This window comes from Colletotrichum chrysophilum (genome assembly GCF_026319265.1).
Source record: "Colletotrichum chrysophilum strain AFK26 chromosome Unknown scaffold_7, whole genome shotgun sequence".
NCBI classification, from domain to species: domain Eukaryota; kingdom Fungi; phylum Ascomycota; class Sordariomycetes; order Glomerellales; family Glomerellaceae; genus Colletotrichum; species Colletotrichum chrysophilum.
In genome coordinates this window covers 86336-104832 of record NW_026517294.1, presented here as the reverse complement: position 1 = coordinate 104832, position 18497 = coordinate 86336, and the positions used below count along the sequence as shown (strand labels likewise).

The following is an 18497-nucleotide window of genomic DNA, read 5'->3' as shown; positions in this document are numbered from 1 at the left end:
TATGTGTGTGCGCGCGATGCATTGCGAGGTGCGAGAACAGATGAGGAAAAAAGCAAAAAGGAAATCAAAAAACCAAAAAAAAAGTCAGATACTCATAATGATACTCAATAAGTTCGCCTGTAAAACTCGCCTTTTGCTAGCTCCGCGATTTGCAGATGAGCTGACCTGCGCGCCATGAGATGAGTCTCCTCGTCCGCATGTGCCTGGTGATGGCACCGCAAGAAATCGATACGCCCAATCGAATGTCGTTATGAAGCCACAGGAAACGGATGCCGCACGGGCCACACCAACAGGGGCTTAAGTGGATCGCATCAAATCTGAGCGTGGCGCGTTCACTTATCGATGGGAGGAAAAAAAAAAGTTGCCCCAGCTCCATCAATGACGGCTTTCTCAGCTGCCCGCTCTCTTGTCCACCAATTCCGCCTGCTTGATTTCCACGGTCTGGTATCAACGTGGGATCTCACAAACGTTGCGCTTTCGCCATTCACTCTCAATCCTGGACATTGCGAGCGACCGCCATAAGAACTGTCCCCCTCCAGTCCCCACAAACCAACTCGTCGGTTGCGATCGCCACTTCGTCTAATGGCCCATTCTCCCGTGGCCGCCGAATACATGTCTGCAGCAGGCGACCGGGCGGCCTCAAGCCGCGCCCCGGACACAACATCCTACCCAACATCCAGAGAAACGGGCGATGTCATTCCCGACACAAAACAGAACCCCGCTGTTGACAGCAAAGAGTCGCCATTTGCCAAGTCATGGGTACATTTCGTTGCTGGCGGGTATGTCTGCACCTTGGCCTGCCTCTTCTCGTGAGAGAAAAAAGAAGGGCAGAGAAAACCTGTGAATCTTCGGCGCTGACACTTATTGCTTGACACAGTGTCGGCGGAATGACAGCAGCAACTCTTACAGCACCTCTCGACGTGTTGAAGACCCGTCTCCAATCCGACTTCTACCAAGCCCAACTGCGTGCCTCCCATCAAGCCCGCGCCCAGGCAGTGGGCAGCCTTAGCCCTCTCCGAGCTGCTGCTTTCCACCTGAAGGAAACGTTTCAAATTCTAGGCTCCGTCTATAGGATCGAGGGGCCGAGGGCTCTGTTCAAGGGCCTGGGACCCAACCTCGTCGGCGTCATCCCCGCGAGGAGTATCAACTTCTATACCTACGGCAACGGCAAGCGCCTCATCGCTGAGTACGGCAACGGAGGCCAAGAGTCTGCGTGGGTGCACCTGTCTGCCGGCGTGCTGGCGGGTGTGACGACGAGTACTGCGACGAATCCCATCTGGCTCGTCAAGACGCGGCTGCAGCTCGACAAGAATGTGGCGGAAAAGAGCGGCGGGGTGACGAAGCGGCAGTATCGCAACAGCCTGGACTGTATTCGGCAGGTCCTCCGTACGGAGGGCTTCACCGGCCTATACAAGGGCATGAGCGCGAGTTACCTTGGTGTTGCCGAGAGCACGTTGCAGTGGGTGTTGTACGAGCAGATCAAGAACAAGCTAGCCACTCGCGAGGAGCGCATCATCCGGAGCGGCCGTGAAAAGACATTCTGGGACCGCACGGTGGATTGGATGGGCAATGCTGGTGCTGCCGGTGGTGCCAAATTAGTCGCGGCCATCTTGGCGTATCCTCATGAGGTATGTTGTGGACGATATAGCGTCGCTTCTGGGACATGTAGGAAACACATTGCTAACATTACCCAACAGGTTGCGCGAACCAGGTTGCGCCAGGCACCGATGGCTAACGGCCAGCTCAAGTACACTGGCTTGATCCAGTGCTTCCGTCTTGTGTGGGTCGAGGAAGGGTTTATGGGGCTCTACGGCGGCCTCACGCCTCATCTCATGCGTACAGTGCCGAGCGCTGCCATCATGTTCGGCATGTACGAGGGCATCCTCCGCCTGTTCAACACATCGTCCAAGACCGGAACCAGCCTGTGAAAAGACGAAGGCGGGGTTTCCGTCCTCGCAAGGACGGGGCTCAAGTCACCACAACATCAAACGAAAACTAGGCACCACCACCACCACCACCCAACTCTTGGATATGTGTCTCTTGTACTATAAGCCACGACGATGAACGACTGCGACTCTGGGACAGATACGTTTCACTCATGCTCACCCCGCACTTGCATATCAACACCATTCCCTTCTCACTAACTTTTCTTTTTATGACACGTCTTCAACGATGACGGTACTCATCCCAAATAACCTCATGTCTTTAAAGCGGATGTACGATATGGAGCGAGTGGCTCTAGACTTGGCGAGGCTCGAACGGGATTTGGAGGGGAAAATAATGAGCCTTTGAGAAAATTCACATCCTGTGAAGGCGTATCAAGGGGGGTGGTCATGTACGAACACAGGATAACGGTATATGCACCCGGGTGATCTCCTGTCATTCAAGAGAGGAGAATCCTGTGCATAACGTATATAAACAGAAGAAGTAAAATACTACACTACTGGGAGAAGTAGACAGGGTCATCGCGGCAGACCAGAAACCCCCTCCATTCAAAGGAAAGGGCGCAGAGCCAAGGAAACCCTAGTTCGACGTCACCTTGGAAAGACGGCTTGCTTCTTCCCTGATCAATTGCAAAATCACACGAAGCTGAAATGTTTCGATTTGATTTCAATTTTGAGAACGCCAACCTCCCCCTTCCTCGAGGAGAAAAGCAACGCTGATGCGGTCCGCCTCGGCGGCTTTTTGTGCTCGGCGCGCGGGACATAAAAGCTATGAGCAGAAGGATAACACGGAAGGTCAAACGCAGAGGAGCAGCAAATGATGAAATAACCATTTGGATATGAGAGAAAACTGGAAAAACGAAACAAGCAACCACCAATCAAGTCCCACCCCTGTAGGATTGTCATTTTATCCCCTCTTCTGCTGATCATTCAAGATGGGGGGAGTTTCTTCGTAATTATCGAGACCGTTTTCTCATTTCCCGCCACCGCGCCTGGAGCATTTTGTCAGTCCCTCCAGCTGTGTATCGAAGCGATGGTGTTTGGGTGGTCGTTTGCGCAACTTGTTCGGTGTTCGCGGAGCTGAAGACGAAGAGGAGAAGGTGCCTGGCCAGCTGGCCCGGAGCTTCAGTCACCATGCATTACGGTCCCAGTTAGGATCTGTTTCTAGTGTTAGCCAGATTCTCGCCTGTTGACACTGCTAGCATTGTTGAAGGGATGTCGCCGGAGGGCCCTCTTGAATGACTTTCGTTCCACGCAAAACCCCTTGGAGGCCGAAGAGACAACCCACCTTGCACAAAGGCTGCCAGGACCTTGCTTCCCGTCTGCAGAAGCGGGTGGCCGACGACGATGCGGAGAAACTTTTCGAGACCAGCGCGGCGACCCTCAATGACGTCGTCGCTGAATCGGTTCGTGAAGACTTTGCCGGGCAGGGGCGGAATGGTCACGCGAGCGCTTTCGCGCTCGAGAATGTCGCGGAAGTACTCAAAGTCGGAATAGCGGCGGCGCACGCTCGAGGCTCGGAGCTTGAAGGCGGGTATGTTGGTGCGGCAGACGATCTCATAGTCAGTGTACATGCCGCGGCCCATGCCGTGGGTTCGGGGATTGCGGACCTGCGGCGAGGTGCTATGTCAGAGAGACAGAACAGGTGGGTTGGGGTGGCAGAGGAAGACGAGTTAAGTGTCAACGCTGAGCGGCAGCGGTGATGGCGCATTGGGCGAGACGAGGGAGTGGTCGCTCTTACCTCGATCTCAAGAAAGTTCTCGGGCGGGCCGTAGATCTCATCGAACGACTGCTGTCGCGTATCAGGCATTGCCTGCATGATGGGCCGATGAAAGCGCGGCGAGGCCTGGCTGCCCGCCTGTGATCCGGTCGGAGATGTGGGAGAGGATGGCTCAGCGCCGGTAGCGCGAGCTGCGTTCTGGCGTCCGGAATCCGTTTTGACGGCTGTTTGGGGAGCAAATCGATCGTCGAGGGCTTCGTCTTAGGGAGCCTGGCTGAAGGCTGACGTCGGCGCGATATCGGGTTTGCGACGTTGCTGTTGTCTCCCCTGGTTGGATATTAGTTGTTCGCGCGTGAGGTCGATTGAAGGCTGCAAATGAGTCGCTTGGGATTGGGCTTGTAGGCGTGTAGGAGGCGCAGCTGCACGAGGTTGACGTGAACGAGTGGCTTTTGCCAAAATAGTTGAAGTGCGGGAGGGGGCGGGGGAATGGTGCGAAGGCGGCCGATTACGATAGAAGAAGTTCGGGTGGTGTTGAGTTGGATTGCGGGGGAGCAGCAATCTACAATCAAGCCCGCCCAATGGTGCCCGGCCGTTGTCCGGCGATTGAGGTACCACATCTTGCCTACACTGGCCATGAGACGGTGCACTGTAAGACGAGGGAGGCTGAGCCAATGTCTGTGGGGGCCACCCCCGCTCGCATGTTTCCGGCTCTTCGTACACACTTACACTAACATCACAAATGTACGACGCCGACGCTCATGAGCCGCGCTGCCCGATTTAGCAAGTGGGGAGAGGCGACGGCTGTAAGCACCTCTACAATCTGGAGTATTGGGATCACCAAATTCAGTCCTCGTCAATCTTGTCATATTTTGAATTATACATTTACAGAACATCGTGGTCCTGTGTGCCACGGTGTCGCCCAGCTTGGCTCGGCCCGGATACCAGCGCCCCTCCCAATCTGATATAAAATTACAAAACATGTTGCTTACGACCACTCTTCCGATGCAAAGCAGTCTCAGTAGCTTATGTATGCCCCGTGATCATAATGATCCCTGACAATCTTTAGAAAAACAGCCCGGTGGCTAACGGTGGTTGAAGTTGGGCCGGAAGCACATGCTGAAGAAGCATTACATGAGTCCTGTGAACGCGAGTAACTTGAAGGCCAAAATCTCACCTCCAAGCTCTTCTTGATTGTTCGGCATACGATGCTAGTTGCGACTGTTAAACCTTGATTTTGGCGGGCCTTCCATGGCCGGGACCTCGTGGAGAACACTCGCTCGCAAATCGGGTTTTTGCGGCAAAGGCAGTGACATGCTCGCTGCCAAGCTCAGTGCCGAATGCCTCGTTTCGATATGAAAGGCTCGCAGCGCTGCGACACATGAAGGACCTTCGCAGACTGCGTGCGCCGTCTGCACCGCTTACTTCTTGTCTGCGAACCGTTGGTGAATGGCACGAATCTGCTCCTCAACGTTTAGGCTGTGCAGATGGTTAATATGCGCCTGGCTCTTGCCGTCGGGATTTCCGTCGAAACTGTGAATTGCAGCCTTCTTCCTCCGAGCGAGTTCCTCTTCCGACATGGGCTGGCCAGTGACCCCATCGAAAACGTCACTTCTCTGACTTGCCAGACGTTTCAAGTTGTTGGCTACATCCGCCGTGGACAAATTCGTTGTAGCATATCGCGCTTCAGCTTTAGCTCTTTGGTCTTTCCACTGGGGGTCAAGAAGCTCGACTGCATGTATCGTTAACATTCACCCTGTAGCAGATGTAGTAGGCGCAGCAGATGACTTACTTCGCATATGCTCGTCGAGCTCATTCATGGGAATCTGCTGTTTGCAGTTTGGGCATAATGCCGTCTGCACGCTTTGCTTGTTTGCATTGCGTTGCAGTGCTCTGGGGACGTAGTTCTCCTTGATCTTCATCGGCGCGTTGCCACCGCGAGCCTCCGCACGAGCCTGCTGTTCTCTGGCACGCGCCTCAGATCTCTCTTGTATCCTCCTTTCCTCTTCTTCCTCCTCTGCCGATCGCCGTGGTGGTCCATTTTGGTATTGTTGAGGCATCGGCGGGGGCTGTGTCTGGTACTGCTGTTGAGGCGCGTAGCCTGTGTGAACTGGCAGCGTGTGAGAGGCCTGGGGGTAGGCATTGTATGTCGCATCTTCTTCGCCTGGGAAAGCTTCCTCGATACGGAGGTTGGAACTGATAGACGCTTTGTTTCTCTCTTCAAGCGACGCGTACTGCAAATCAGAAAGGTTCGTTGGGGGCGGCAGGTTTGCATGGTCGTCGGCATCGGTGAAGACGATGGTCTCCACGACAACAAAGTCATTCCAATCGATTCGGGCGAATTCAGCTCGCTTCTTCTCGTCCTCTTCCTCCTTCTTTTGCTTCTCAGTTTCCTGAAATTTCGAATACTCGGCACGTTGCTTCGCGCGACTCAGGACATGATATTTGTCGTCGACGTTTTGCCGGAGATGGGCGATGCGCTCTTGTTCCAGCCTTCCGCCTTCGCCACTCAAACCACTGGCCCTCAACAAAGCAGTGTACTGGTCAACTTGATGTTGGAAGAAGTTGTGGAACGTATGGTTGGGAATGAGGAATTGGAATTGCGGGTTTCCAGCCTCGCGCTGGGCGAGTTGGGTCATGAACTGGCGGCCGTTCTTCGCTACGAAGAGAGCTGTCAAACGAATGACTTCCAGATCTTTTTGGTTGATTCTAGGCATGCGGGCGGAAAATTGGAAATCGGGGGGTTTGGGAGGGCCCTGTGGCTTCTGCTCGGCGGGGGCAGCGGCTTCGTTCGCGCGTCCAGCGGCTATGGCGGTGCCGCGACCGGCCTTGATTTCGTCGAGTCGCCATTGGTAATAAGCGTGGTAGGCATCGGCGTTGTTGAGAAAGCTGAACTTGGGGTTGGAGCGCTCTTTGTCGCGAATCCTGTCTTCGAAAACCAGGCCGTTTCGGGCGACATATCCGGCCGTCTTTTCGAGAACGTTGCGAATTTCGCGCGGGGGAAGGACAACCCCGGTAGGAGGTTTCAGACTGTCGAGAGCAGCGGCGGCATCGCCATTCGTCGCAGTTGTGGCCATGGCGGAGACAGAGGCGCGCGCAGTCAAGATTGTGAGGTGAAGATGCAGCGCGTGGACCTTCGCTAGGAGTCAAGCGCGCAGAACAAAAGCTGTTTGGGATACTTTTTTTAGGAGACGCTCGCAGCCAGATTGGCCAGTGTTTGCCTTAGTCAGTAATGGGTCGGTGGTGCACGGGCCATTGCCTTATCGATATGCGAGTGCGCAATGCTCAACCCGGGTTTGTCTTGAACTGCGATATCTTGAATATAATACTAACGCTGGAAATGCAAAACAGTGCCAAGATGAACCAGTAATTCTCATTGCTTGTTCACATAGCTCGAGATTTCATTCGGTTATTATTGGCTATGTTATTTTCCCAACAGAAAGCAATGCCGTCTGCGTGTATAGCGAAGGAGACATAAGGGCCCAGCGAGGGCAGTTGGCTGAACGAATAGCTGTCACAAACAAGGCGCTGATGTCATCTTATCTCACTAATGTATTTTTCAAAGGTCTCCATGTGTCAAGCCATTCGCTCGCTGATTGGGCAACTATCGATCTCAAGTAGACCCGTTCACTAACTACAGCCAACTTCGAAGAAACCTGGCCGTTGAGTAGAGGAATTGCCCGTCGACCGACAAGACGAGGGTGAAGGGGCGAAAAAAGAAGAAGGGAACAAATCGAAAAGTCAAAGGTACTTTACGACAAGATGTACGTCAGATAAGGTGGGAATTCGGTGAGAGCATGAAGGATGCGGAGCTTATGAGTCGAAGTGGAAGGGATGGCGCGGTGGTAGTGTGTGAAGTAGAATGCCTTACGTATGCCAGCGTGCTTGGATGTCCTTTTCAGCCTCATGGCAGCGCGCACTGGCCACATTACATCCAAAGTGGAAATGGAACGGATGGATCCAGCGAGGGCGTCCAGTGTCCACGGTCACTCCTCACGGAGCAGCTGGAGAACAGAGGCCGCACGCTGACAGAGAACAATGGCAGCCACGCCCGCTGTCTGCACCACAGGATTGGCACTAGAGAGGGAGCACGGGCACCTGTGCCGGTGTTCGCAGAAGCTACGACGATGCAGGTAGCTAACCTAACTGTGTGCTTACCATGCCTAGTCGAGGTAGCTTTTCCCAACGCCTCCCGACTGGGAATGTAATGCGTGATGTGACCACTTGTCTTGTTCAGCCAACATGAGCATCAGATCTGATTTGGGGTCGGGTGCCAATGCGACATCAGCCCCGAGGGCCGAGCTTCATGACAAGCGAACCGCGTAAAGTGCTTCCTCAGCTCAGGTGAGGTCTCCGTAGACAGCCCCCGATGGATCAGTGGGAGTGGGGGCACGCCTTCATATGCGCGTCCACATCGCTGGGGACACCTAGACCTGGCCATCGACCTCGATCTTTTCACTCTATCTTCAGACTTAGCCTAATTCTCCTTCTTCTACTCCGGCCCTGCCTCGATGCTTGCCGAGGGCCTCGAGACATCCCAGGCTTTCTTGTCTTGACGCGTGCACCTCAGGGCAATAAGCAATCCGTGAGCTGTGAGGCCCAAGGACACGACCCTGTTGTGATAAAGTGTAGCGCGTAAAATTAGACACGTTGGATCCATTGAAGGTGCCCCCAAAGGCCTAGAGCAGGGGTGAGGCAAAGCCCAAAGTAGCAGACGCGACGTCGAAGGACAAGCCGCATGCTGGCTGCACAAGACAGATGTGGGCCAGCCAGGGTGGACAGCCATGGGGAATCGTAGAGAGGATGCGAAGGGGGCGTGGAAATCATCCAAGGGGTGATCGCGAGAACCAGGCAGCTCCCGGGTACGCCCTAGCTTCAGCCAATTGCTGGCTGCCAAACAGGCCACTTCGCTTTTCACCCTGACCCCCTAATCCCTCCATTTACTCCCTTCCAGCCTGTTCACTGTTCTCCCCCCAGCTGTCATCAGCTAAACTTTCCGTCACCAGACCGGATTGTCCTGACTTCTTCTGTCCCTGAACCTCCCTTTTTTTTTCCCTTTGGCCTTCACCATACTTTTGACTACAACTTCCCGTTGAGGGCATTCATCAAGGTCGCCCGTCAACCTGCCTTGCACGAATGACGGCCTTTTAATGCTTGTCTTTTCTTCTTGACTCTCGTTGATTCTCTTCCTACTTCATTTGCGATCCATCCTGCCGGGGAGAGAGAAAAAAAACCCTCCACAGGTATCGGCCTCTCCACCATCGCCGTCGACGTCCCCCGTCGTCGTCGCCCCTTCCCTCGAAGGACGACCACCAGACCACCTCCCCCATCGATTCCACCTGGTCTCCTTTCCACTGCGATCTGATACCTACACCATGGCTGCTACCAAGCCCGTCCGCTCCCCGAGCCCAAGGCTCGAGAAGCACGCCAATGGTGCCAACGGTGCCAACGGTGTCAATGGCGCCAATGGCAAGACCCCCGTGAGGCGCGACAAGAGCTACAAATCAGATGGCGTTGATGACAATGATGTTTTTCTCCTGCCTGTCTCCGACTACCAGATCATGATCCTTCTGACCGTTCTCGCTGCCGCCGTTCGCCTGTTCAGAATCTACCAGCCCACCAGCGTCGTCTTTGACGAGGTCCAGTGAGTCCACACAGCCTCCGAACTTCCCAATCTGAACCGTCTCTAATTAGATCTCCTCTCCAGCTTCGGTGGCTTCGCTTCAAAATACATCAAGGGCAAATTCTTCATGGATGTCCACCCTCCGTTGGCTAAGATGCTTATTGCGCTGACCGGCTGGTTGGCGGGCTTCAATGGCGATTTCGACTTCAAGGAGATCGGCAAGGACTACCTCGAGCCTGGCGTCCCGTATGTCGCCATGCGCATGTTCCCTGCCGTCTGCGGAATCCTTCTTGCACCTCTCATGTTCCTGACCCTGAAGACCACCGGGTGTCGCACAACCACTGCCATACTGGGCTCCGGTCTCATTATTTTCGGTACGACATCTGTAATTCATTTTTGATACGGTTCGCTAACGTAGACATGTAGAAAACGGTCTCCTAACCCAGGCCCGCCTGATCCTGCTTGACTCGCCGCTGATGGTCGCGACTGCTTTCACCGCCCTTGCCTTCCAATCATTCACGAATCAACACGAACAGGGCCCTGAGAAGGCCTTTCAGTTGAGCTGGTGGTTCTGGCTTGCTATGACGGGCCTCGGTCTCGGCGTTACTTTCAGCATCAAGTGGGTGGGTCTCTTTACCATCGCCTGGGTCGGAAGCTTGACCTTGGTCCAGCTCTGGGTGCTTCTCGGAGACACGAAGAACGTCACGCCGGTACGTGTCGCTCACATTCACCTCCTGTGTACTACTCGGAACTAACACACAAACCAGCGCATTTGGGCCAAGCACTTCATGTCTCGCGCCTTCTGCTTGATCATCATCCCTTGGGGTTTCTACATGGCCATGTTCGCCATCCACTTTCTTTGCCTCGTCAACCCTGGTGACGGCGATGGTTTCATGAGCTCCGAATTCCAGTCCACTCTCAACTCCAAGGGCATGCAGGATGTCGCGGCCGATGTCGCCTTTGGCAGCCGCGTCAGTATCAGACACGTCAATACCCAGGGTGGCTACCTGCACTCTCACCCCCTGATGTACCCCACCGGTAGCAAGCAGCAGCAGATCACTCTGTACCCCCACAAGGACGAGAACAACGTGTGGCTGCTCGAGAACCAGACCCAGCCCCTCGGTGTCAACGGCGAGCAGATCAACGGAACCCTGGCCTGGGACAGTCTGCCGCAGCCTATTCATATTAAGGACGGCGATGTCATCCGCTTGTACCATCTGCCCACCTTCCGTCGCCTCCATTCCCACGATGTCCGCCCCCCTGTTACGGAGGCCGACTGGCAGAACGAGGTTTCGGCCTATGGTTATGAAGGCTTCGAGGGCGATGCCAACGACTTGTTCAAGATTGAGATTGTTAAGAAGCAGTCTCTTACCCCAGCATCCAAGGAACGTGTTCGCACCATCGAAACCAAGTTCAGGCTCGTCCACATCATGACTGGTTGTGTCCTCTTCTCGCACAAGGTGAAGCTTCCAGACTGGGCGTCTGAGCAGCAGGAAGTCACTTGCGCCAGAGGGGGTACCCTTCCCAACAGTCTTTGGTATGTCGAGTACAACGAGCACCCTCAATTGGTTGGCGACAACGTTGAGAAGGTTAACTACCGCCACCCGGGCTTCTTCGGCAAGTTCTGGGAGCTGCAGAAGGTCATGTGGAAGACCAATGCTGGCTTGGTTGAATCCCACGCATGGGATTCCCGTCCTCCCTCTTGGCCAGTCCTCAAACGTGGTATCAACTTCTGGGGCAGAGACCATCGTCAGATCTACCTGATGGGCAACCCAATCGTCTGGTGGAGCTCTACTTTGGCCATCGTTGTCTATGTCCTTTTCAAGGGTGTCGCAACTCTGCGTTGGCAACGCAGCTGCAACGATTACAGCAACGTCACCTTCAAGCGTTTCGATTACGAGGTCGGCACGGCAGTACTTGGCTGGGCCTTCCACTACTTCCCATTCTACTTGATGGAACGTCAGCTTTTCCTTCACCACTATTTCCCGGCCCTCTACTTCGGCGTCATGGCCTTGTGCTCCGTCTTCGACTTCGCTACCGCTCGCGTTTCTTTTGCCGGCATTCGCAACAACCCAATTATTAATCGCGCCAGCGCTGTTGCTTTCCTAGCCTTCACCATCGCGGTGTTCATGCTCTTCTCCCCCTTGGCCTACGGCAACCCCTGGACCAAGGCCGAGTGTAACAGGGTCAAGTTGTTCAGCTCGTGGGATTTTGACTGCAATACCTTCTACGATAACGTAAGTAACACTACCGCTCATGTGCCGGGACAGGGCATGCCCGAGAGAGGACTGTAATAGTTTGCCAATTGCCCATGTAATGCGCTTTGGTCCGGGAAAGTTCATAGCCAAATGCCATTTTCGATTCGGCTGAGAGACGTTGGGTCAAAGTGACGGTAAATTGAGGCTAACATGACTTTCTTGCCGCATAGTACTCTCAGTATACTGAACTGCTCACCCGCACCTCCGCCGCTGCGGCTCCAACCCCCGCCAAATCCGAGGCTCCAGCTGCTCCGGCCGGCGGCCAAGTCGGCCAAATTCCAGTTGGCGAGGCCCCAAAAGAGCAACCAGCGGCAGCCGAGATGTCGGAAGCCCCGGCCCAAAAGGTTCTCTCTCGGGAGGAGCGCGTGGAGTACCGGGACCAGGACGGCAACCTGCTCGACGAGGAACAGGTCAAGGCTTTGGAGGGCAAGGTCGAATTCAAGACAAAGTACGAGACGCGGACGCGCGTCGTCGACGCAAGTGGGAACGAAGTGCAGATGCCCAAAGGCGGATGGCCGCAAGAGCTTGGTCAAGATCAAGGGGACAGCGTCGCCCCGCCTCACCCTGATGTCCAGGGTGTCGACCAGGAGACCAAGTCCAAGTCTACAGAGAAGGCAGAGGATTCAGTCGTTCCCCCGGCTGCCGAGAGCGTCAAGGGTGCCAAGGAGGCTGAGCAAAAGAAGGCTAAGCCTGCTAGCGAGGGCGGCAAGGAGGCCACCGCCCAGGAGGAGCTTTGAGTATGAGGAATCGCCAACTATCTAGAGGCGATGTAATACGATGTATCACCTCTCCGTTTGCTGGAGCTACCACATGCCGGGGAAAGATCCAGGACGACGAGTGGTACGTTCGGGGGGAGAGGCAAGAGACGCAGAAGCGGAGGTATGGGCGTTGAAGCATCGTCCTTTACACCAAACCCAGTGGGGATGGATGTCACGAACTGTGTTTTCCAGCAAAGCCCAACACAACCCCGTTGTCCACGGAGTAGAAGGGGATTCCGAAAGATAAGGCCATAAAAATCAAGGTTTCATTTGTTGTCCAGAGCTAAGCAAGATGTGCGTGCCCATGTATGTAAACAGTCATCACAGGGGGGGTTCAACCCACGTCGTAATGATGGTGTTGTCTGCATTTCCCCCCTCGTGATTCAACAAGGACCAAACAAGCTATGTTGCGTTGTTCCTTTCGACAGGTCTAAGCTGGTGTTGACACAACTGCAAGGTCAAGGTCGACGGTTGATAGGATTGCCTGTCTGAAATCCATCATTCGGTTTCAGATCGTTTTTTTCTCTTTTGAAATAAAACGAAGTGCTGGCTAAGATTCAAGCATACCTTCAGGTGCCCCCTCAACCCCCCTTAGTGGGCACTTCCTTTGCTTGTTCTAGATGCAAGGGGTATGCCATTTGACCCAGAGCGGAAATTGGCGAGCATGCTTGGTAAGTTAACAATTAGAGTAAGCAGTGCAAAGGGCGTCCTTGTCTGTCATTCACATTTGCACAAGAATTAGGGCTAGTGAAGGGTGAACAACACAACATCTTCTCCTTGTGTCTGGTATTATCAGCAGTGCAGCGCTCACTGACTATTGTCTGTGTCCCGTCGACCTACTCCGTCCGTCTAACGAATGCCTGTCCTCTGACCTCCGATGATCACTGTTACTGTTGATGTGCGCTTCGCAACTCAGGTTTTCCTTCTCCAAAACGCCGTTGCCATTCCAGGAAAATGAACAGCCAGGAAGGTTGTCTCCCAAACCATCCGAACCAACCAGAATCACTCTCGTTCCCAAGGATCCCCGCCAAACCCTCCCATGTGGCCATCATTAGTAGCCCCGGCATTCCAGCTTCGTGGCATACGGCATAGTAATACAACATTGAATATTAGGTGTACGTCCTGGCAACTCAGTTGTTGCTAGGGATGAAAGCTCGCAATCGCGCGCCGTCTAATCGGATGTAATAGTTGCTGTCGGTTCCGGAGAGCTGGGAATGCTGAGCGACAAACGCTTCTCGCCGTCCTTTGCTCCGTCCTTTCCTTCATTGGCAGCTGTTTCGGGTGCCAATGACTGTGTGGACTTTCGGTTGCTTGTGTTCGGGGTTTCTGGCCTCGCAGGCAGTGCTTCAGTTTCCTCCGGTGTGTCCGCGTCCTTGACATCGGACTTGTCTTTCTCTGGTTTCTCATCGGCTTCGACGATGGCCGGTACTTGAGCAACCACCGGCTCCACGTCATTTGCGTCACTCTCATGGCTTGAGCGAGGGCTCTTTTCTGATGCGGATGGAGCAGGTTGACTTGCTGGGACAACTCCGCCGCCGATACGAGACCAGAACATCTGCTCCCTCAAGCGGACACTCTCTTCCCATGCAGCTTTCTCGGCGTCTTCATCATCTGCACGCCAATGACCATCTTTCAATATACGAAGAAAGTTGAGGAAATCGCATGTGGATCTGACGCGCCCCAAGCAGTACTTGCAGAGAGGGTAGCGCTGCGCTGACTCCGACTCGCTGGTTCGAAAGCGGTACGTCCGCAGATGTTCGTCGTCCTTGCGCGAATCGCCGCATAGAGAGCAAGGGTAAAATTGAGGCTTCACGATTGCCGCAAATGGCGCATTCGCAGGGATGGGTTCCACGACAATCGAGCCGTCGCTCATGGCGTTCAGCACGCTGCGTCGAGCTAGCCAAGACAGTCCGGGGGCGATATCCAATCGAAGTGTCGGTTCGACATCCTCTGCCAGAACACGCTTGAAGAATTTGGTCTCCTTCAGTGCTGGTGGAGGCGGGCCCAGGTTTGCTGAGGCGGTGCTAGAAACGGAAGCTGGGGTATTGGGGGTCTGCGGCGAAGATGAAGCAGGTGTTCCAGCGGTGGAGAGGGAAGCTGTTGATGCATTTGAAGGGTGTGCGCTCGAAGTGCTGCCGCCCATGCCAAGACCAAGCCCGCTAATGCCGTTGAAAGAGCCAGACGAAACACGACTGCCAGCACGATTGCGCGAGATGCGGGTAAGAGCGACAAAATCCTCGTAGGATCCCAAGTCCGTCCTGAGAACAGGCTGGATAAGATGGGTGAGGCTTGTTGGATAGGTTGGTGAGGAGGGGTCAACGAGAGGCGAGGCGAGCACGCCGTCGGGTCGTTCGTCATCCTTGAACTCAGATTTGCTGAAGCCGGGAGATGAGGGTGCTGTTCCGGTCGTGCCTTCTTCCCTTTCCAGTGCCATCTGCTCCATGACATGCTTGAGATCGGCAAGTTGCTGTTGCTGTGAAGTCAGCAGAGCCTCCATATCGCCCAACTGAGACCTCAAGTTGTCGTTTTTCCTTTGCAAAGCCTCCTGCTCAATTCGCGCCTCTTCCTTGGCTGAGATGACCATGTTGTTGGCCTCCTCAAACAAGGCGGTAGTAAGGTTTTCCAGCTCCTGCTCGATCTTCTTCTTTTCCTTTTCGACGTCCTCTCGCAACTTCCGTTCGTTTGTCACGCGCAGCAGAATAGTCTTCTTCTCCTCCTCGACAACTTTTCGACGCACCCAGATGTCGCCGGCGAGCATTTCCCGTTGTGACGCATTCTGCTCTTCTAAATGCCTGATTTGCTCGCGGGCTCTCTCCAATTCCTGTCTCGTAGCGGTTAACGTGTCATCGAGGGTCGTCTGGTGATTAATGGCGTTGATCAGCTTTGTGCTCAAAGTAGCTACTTCGTCGTCGAGATCGGGATGGTGGGAGGTATCGGCGTCGCTCGCAGGGCTCATAGCGCGGCTACGGGGATCGGGTAGAGTACTAAGTTCGCCTTCATCTTCCGGGGGCGAAACGGGTGTGGGTCGAAGAGATGGTGATGAAGGTGTGGACGCCAACGATGAGGACATGATGGGGACGTCGGCAACGGAAGGCGCCTTGCCTGTGATTCTCGTAGCCTTAGGGCTCGGAGATGGCGATCTGGCGATGGAAGAGAGGGACCTGAAATGGCCGAAAGGTCTGGAGCCGGGTTGGGGGCTCGCATGCTGAGCCCAGCCAGCAACCGCGATGAAGGAATCCATAGGTGGCAATGGCGGTTTTCCTATTTGTTGTGACAGAACGGGCTGTATGAGACGGCAACGTCAAACAAGTCTCTAGAACAGCCTAAAAGGGGGCGTTGGTGAGCCTCAGATGAAGCAAGACGACATGGCGGTGGTGTCGATGCAGGTTCTCGAACTGAATTCCGGCGGTTGAGTCGACGACGGTTGAGGGAATGATGGCGAGCAAGGTGATTGATTAGATCGGTAGATAGGAAGGGTAGGTGGTGTGGTATCGATTGCGGATGGTGATTCGTGATCGTAATGGCAGCGTGATTATTCGTATCGAGGCAGGCAAGAAGAGGGGTTCGTTGCAGTGGTGATCAAGTAAGGTGGGAAAGAGGAGAAGAGGTGACAAGTGAGGCAGGCAGGCAGAGGCAGAGGCGAATAGAAGTGAAGCTGAGAGAACAGCGGAGCGGGCCAAGCAAGCCTTTGAGTCTTTTCCAGTCGTGGCAGGAGCCGAGCTACCAAGCAAGGTACATTGTGCGTTGAGTTAGCTACCTACCTTGGCTGCGCTGCGGCGACCGGCGGTGGTTGTGCAAATGCAAGTAAGTGTGCAAGTACAAGTGGAAGAGCGACGGCGGCAAAGCGAAAAGAAGCCAGCCAGAGAGAGAATGAGATGGGCAGCAAAAGACTGGGGACAAGGACCAGGACTGGAACTGGGCGGATGACATGGGTGGCATGGATTGGACGGTTCAAACGTGACAGGGACCACCACCCTTACTGGGGTGGTGGGAGCGCCGGGCGCACGCACTTTTCCAGGTCTCAAAAGGTCCACGTCCTCGTCCCCGTCCAGGCCCATGTCCAGCTGCCCTCCTTCCACCTCCATCTGAAAGACGGGCAACTCGCAGGCAAATGTTGATACGCACGCCCGAGTTTCCTGACGGCACATTACAGTATTCATCAGTGTGCCAGCGCCCGCCGGTTCAAGGCAAGGCGAGTGTGTAGACAAGAGCCTCTGCAGCTAGCCACAATGCACTTGACACACAAATGGACGCCCGTAAAAGAGCCCGGCGGGAACGGTACTGGACCGGGCTGGACTGGGCCGGGATCAGGGCCACGCCGGAGCAGGGGTGGAGGCAGTGCAGTGCAGAGTGTGTGCAGCTGCCAGCGGCAGCCAGCAAACATAGAAGACGAAGTAGAGTGAGCGAAGCGAAACGAAGCGATGCAGGTGTCCGTCATCGCCCATCAGCCATCAGTCAGTCAGGCAGTCAGTCGGTCAGGTCAGTGCCAAGTGGCAGGCGGTAGCTGAGTGTGACGACAACCTACCTACCTTAGGTAGGTACCTTACCTTGCTGAACCACGGACTACTAGACTAGTGCACCACCACTTAAACACTTGGTTCTTAGTGTGCGCATCTATTGCCATCCATGGATCGCATGTTGCGGTGTTGCACCGGGCCCCGAGAAAAGCAGATGCTGCAGCGGCTTGTGACGATGTTGCTGTGGGGTTTGCTGTCGGTTGCCGCTTGGTCGGGAGTGGATGACGGGCCTGCCAGCCAGCCCAGCACAGGTGAGCTGAGGTGAGGTGAATTCAAGTGGGCAGACGTACCCAGGGGACCGACCAGTGTGCCAGTCACAGTGTCGCTTCCATGTCGCTAAGATGACGACCACCTCTGTTGAATGATTCGCATTCGCCCCCAGATGCCTCCGCCACAGCCACAAATCAATCAAAAAATCAACTCCGTCATTCCCGCCGCGTAAAAAGGTACCCGCCCTCGGAGCGATTCGTATCTGATTGGGTCCAGCGCCGAGGAGTCTCACCTAATATGCGCAAAAACCACCCGTACAGCAGTATACTGTAATCCCCGTGCATTTCAACCCGACCTCGGCGCGCCTGGTGACAATTACATGTAATTCCACGCTGTCACCAGCCAAACAAGCACTTCTACAAAAGGCAGGTCTACCGTGTCCCGTGTCCCCTGTCCCGGCCTCTGGTCAGCTGGCTGGTCACAACGGTGTCCGTACATACATACATACCTTAATTACCTTACGTGCCAAGGTGGCCCCGTCAGAGTTATGAACTGCTCGCTCATCTTACTTATACAACCATGTAAAATGTGCTTGCTGCTTAATGCATGGATAATCCTACCTGCCAGCGTGAACCGCGAACTGTGAACCGCATCACAAACCCACTCGAGTAAGCTCATGAGATCCTCTCGCCTCCCTTCTCCTGAACACATCGTCAAATCTGCCCTGCTTTATTGCTTCGCTACGCCGCAACTAGGGCCGACGCACTGCCCGTTCAAACGGACCCGCGCCTGGGACCCTGACGCGCACGCATCTCTGGAACACGACCCCCAGACAATAACCAGATTGAGAACTTCCTTCCACTCTTCGGCTTCCATCTTGAGGCTCCATCCCATCCCATCCCATCCTTCCCTGCCCCAACCTATCCGTGTCCAACCTTCCTCAGATCTGCGCTGTCATCCCCCTTCCCCTTCAGCCTATCCGTACATACCTACTGTACTGCATGGTACATATGCAGCGCTCATCTTTCTTGTGGAATGCTGCGACGTCGCTCCAATTGGTTTCAGGTCGCGGCCCATCAATCATCACCGACGACCAGCGAGTCTATTCTATTATTGGCATCTTCTACTAACATGAGCGACATGGCATGTGTTTGTTACTTAGCCTGCCTGCCTGCCTTCCATGTCCTACACTAACAGCCCATCCTCGGGGCCCTGCTCACCCTGCACTCCGAGGCCTTCTGAACAATTCTGTATCGCCGTCTGCTTCGCGTTTCGGCTTCACAATGCCTGTGTTCGCGTATGCAGCACTCCTTTCTCCATCTCCATATCTTGCGGCATCTACCGAGCAGCCCGGTCATTAACAGGTCAAGCTCCCAGGGATTGCTGATGCGTTGCTGCTGCATCACCTGCCTACGCTATCCGTACCCAATCTTGACCCAACAAAAGACGACAACCATTCATTCATCCAAGG

General features: G+C 54.6%; 5 protein-coding genes across 5 annotated transcripts; 2 read left to right on the top strand and 3 right to left on the bottom strand.

Moving 5' to 3' along the window:
• Window positions 1–612: 612 nt before the first annotated feature.
• Window positions 613–1928, top strand: COL26b_001554 (uncharacterized protein; the record flags this gene model as incomplete). Its single annotated transcript, XM_053174502.1, has 3 exons — window positions 613–779; window positions 878–1628; window positions 1698–1928. 3 exons carry the CDS (start codon window positions 613–615, stop codon window positions 1926–1928), a joined length of 1149 nt encoding a protein of 382 aa, XP_053041433.1.
• Window positions 1929–3072: 1144 nt separating this feature from the next.
• SNX3 (Sorting nexin-3) lies at window positions 3073–3762 on the bottom strand (the record flags this gene model as incomplete). Its single annotated transcript, XM_053174501.1, has 3 exons — window positions 3073–3101; window positions 3232–3553; window positions 3685–3762. 3 exons carry the CDS (start codon window positions 3760–3762, stop codon window positions 3073–3075), a joined length of 429 nt encoding a protein of 142 aa, XP_053041432.1.
• Window positions 3763–5081: 1319 nt separating this feature from the next.
• COL26b_001552 (uncharacterized protein) lies at window positions 5082–6737 on the bottom strand (the record flags this gene model as incomplete). Its single annotated transcript, XM_053174500.1, has 2 exons — window positions 5082–5392; window positions 5453–6737. The coding sequence occupies 2 exons, from the start codon at window positions 6735–6737 to the stop codon at window positions 5082–5084; spliced, it is 1596 nt and encodes a 531-aa protein (XP_053041431.1).
• A 2298-nt stretch (window positions 6738–9035) lies between these two features.
• COL26b_001551 (uncharacterized protein) lies at window positions 9036–12278 on the top strand (the record flags this gene model as incomplete). Its single annotated transcript, XM_053174499.1, has 5 exons — window positions 9036–9304; window positions 9368–9657; window positions 9710–9993; window positions 10051–11520; window positions 11712–12278. The coding sequence occupies 5 exons, from the start codon at window positions 9036–9038 to the stop codon at window positions 12276–12278; spliced, it is 2880 nt and encodes a 959-aa protein (XP_053041430.1).
• A 1192-nt stretch (window positions 12279–13470) lies between these two features.
• COL26b_001550 (uncharacterized protein) lies at window positions 13471–15369 on the bottom strand (the record flags this gene model as incomplete). Its single annotated transcript, XM_053174498.1, has 1 exon — window positions 13471–15369. One exon carries the CDS (start codon window positions 15367–15369, stop codon window positions 13471–13473), a length of 1899 nt encoding a protein of 632 aa, XP_053041429.1.
• Between the last annotated feature and the right edge of the window lie 3128 nt (window positions 15370–18497).